Below are 2,522 nucleotides of genomic sequence, written 5' to 3'. Positions count from 1 at the left end.
ATAGGGTTAAACAGAAAGGTAGATGTTTACCTGGAAGCAAATAAAGCATATTTCAGTCCATGCTTTCATTCCAAACTGTACTGTTCCAGGTTGAATTCCAAATTTAATGCCAAACATGCCTGTAAAAATAAATCAACATCATGTTCGACGTTCGGCCCCGGTATTCCGATCTTCGACAGCGGCGCACTCTGTGCATGCAAAACGGTATAGTTATTACACAGGTCGAAACTCCATATCAAATGCTTTTGCGGCCCAGGTATGACATAGTTTTGTTTTGTTTGTTTGTAAGCTTACAGCACAGGAGGTTCTGCAAGATAAATCTACATAAGATTTATTTTTATGTAGGGGTTAGGACCTCAGGAGCTCGACTTTATCAACAGAGATCCGAACAACATCAACGAGATCGATGGCGATGCCAACTTGGATGATGCACTAGCAGAACCGGAAGGTACACACAAGAAATAAAAGAACCTTCCTCTCCCGGGCGCCCGCTCCAAAATAATTAAAAATTTTATTTATCTATTTATTTGCATCAGGCCCATGGCCCATATCAACAAACACAGTACATACAATTAAAAACAAATCTAAAACTATCTGGAGAAGACTTAGTCCACATAATGCCGCCAGAACATACTGTGGCGGAAGGCATCGGAATGCACAAGGAGATGGATAATCTCATTGTCTGACGACAACAGACAGGAAACGAATGAGTGGGTAACCTTACGGCGTTTAGCGTCAAACGTGTCTGTCCAGTTCATAGCAAACAGATAACTTGTACTTGCATACCTGCCAGCACAATATATAAAAAGTCTAATATGCACTAGATATAAAAAGTCTAATGAACGCACCTCCTGGATCAAAAATTACCCCGGAAAATCTATGACTATCTTACAAACTATCCTTTTTGTTATCTTTATTCGTGAATAACCTTCCTAAACCAGATTGCATATACGCAAACATAGTAAAGAAAAGGGATAAGTTTATCAGACTGTAGTTTCTGTTGTAACTGTTTTACTTTACTTTTTGACACACGTGGAATTCCTACCATTATATGTTACTGGTTAAGGATTTTGTCTTGGCTAAGTGCCAGATTAAGAAACTCTAAACTAATTACTACTTCCGCTTCGAATGATTAAGACTGTAATGACATGATAATTAATAAGTCATTGTGCACATTTGTGTAATAAAGTACAAATCCAGAGTACATGTGTGCTCAGAAAAGAACACCAGAATGTGTTATATTTATAGCCTCCAATACACCTTCCTAAGAGGTTTTACTCAGTTTAATTCGGTAAAGATAATATATATATACATGTAGTCTTCGCATGACCTTCCTCGGGTTATAAATATTAGAATTTGGTGAAAAAAAATGTCAGCCTTTTAGGCCTTTCTAATGGGTTAAAAGAGTAAGATTTTATTTGTCAGAAATACTAACCGGACGCTGAACATTTCCAAAGGGGTCATGGACAGTAGAATTTAGCTTCTTTTAGGCCTTCTTAAGGCTGAGGTCACATTTCCAAACCGTGGCCGGGCCGGGCAGTCCTATAGAACGAAAATTATGATACAAAGGAAAACAAAGCACAAAAAGCTGAAAAATCAATAATGGGAACTTTTTTTGCGTACGTTATTGATATAAATTGTTGATTTTTCGTTCATCGAAACAGCCTGGCCGGGCTCCGGTTCGGAAATGTGACCTTAGTATAACAAGGTTTTTGGTAGTAAAAGTTAACAAAGCATCTTCGTTTTTCAGGCCGTCTAAAGAGCTTATGCGTAGTACCATTTAGCAAAAAAAGTAGACTACATGCCGTCATAAATTGGTTAAAGTGGAAATCAGAATAACTACTTCAAAAAACATACATCTTCGTCTTTAATTATCAAATGAAGAATATCATATTTTAGTATTTATTTCTACCCTTTCAAGTCATTATCGCAGGCCCATCGAATGTTAACGTAACAAAATTTAGTATTGCTCCCTTCCCATATACTAAACTCTTATCTTCGTGTACATGTTCTGGTAAAAGCATATGGACAGCAAGGCTTGTTTCCGACCTTTCGACTTATGATACAGGAAAATATATAACGCGGTGTACTGTACATGTCGGTTTTCCTTTTTTTTTGTCCCGGCACAAAAATCAGTTTTACGCTAAGCGAGTCCCAGTCAAATAAGTCAAGGGAAAACACAAGGTAGAAGGCAGATACGTTTTTCATGTTTGGCGGAAACACAACCATTTGATTGCGTACTGAACTTGAACTTGAACGTAAACTTGAGTATGAACTTGAACTTGAATTAAAAGTAAATTATTAGACATGAATAGAATTGACATTGTGATGACGACATACGTAAGAAAAATCCCCATGGGATTTATCTATCCGGTCAACAGTATACAGCAGTTATATATATACGTGGTCATGATGTTGAGAAATATGTAATCACATAAGCGACATTACAAGCTGAGAACTAAAAACCGCCATCACTACGGGAATGCATGAAGAAAAGACGAAAGGACATAATATGAGAAAAA

General features: G+C 37.2%; 1 protein-coding gene across 1 annotated transcript in view; it reads left to right on the top strand.

The window, feature by feature from the left end:
• LOC109475558 overlaps positions 1-1,117 on the top strand; it is a 6,596-nt gene extending 5,479 nt beyond the window's left edge. Inside the window, exon 3 of the mRNA XM_019776229.1 lies at positions 346-1,117. Coding sequence (XP_019631788.1) covers positions 346-465 — 120 coding nt within the window. The 3' untranslated portion in view covers positions 466-1,117. The remainder of the gene's footprint in view (positions 1-345) is intronic.
• The last annotated feature ends 1,405 nt before the right edge of the window (positions 1,118-2,522 follow it).

This window comes from Branchiostoma belcheri, unplaced genomic scaffold (assembly GCF_001625305.1).
Source record: "Branchiostoma belcheri isolate BF01 breed outbred unplaced genomic scaffold, Haploidv18h27 scaffold103, whole genome shotgun sequence".
Classification (NCBI taxonomy): Eukaryota; Metazoa; Chordata; class Leptocardii; order Amphioxiformes; family Branchiostomatidae; genus Branchiostoma; species Branchiostoma belcheri.
The sequence above is the reverse complement of the archived record's forward strand: the minus strand, read 5'-3'. Positions and strand labels throughout refer to the sequence as shown.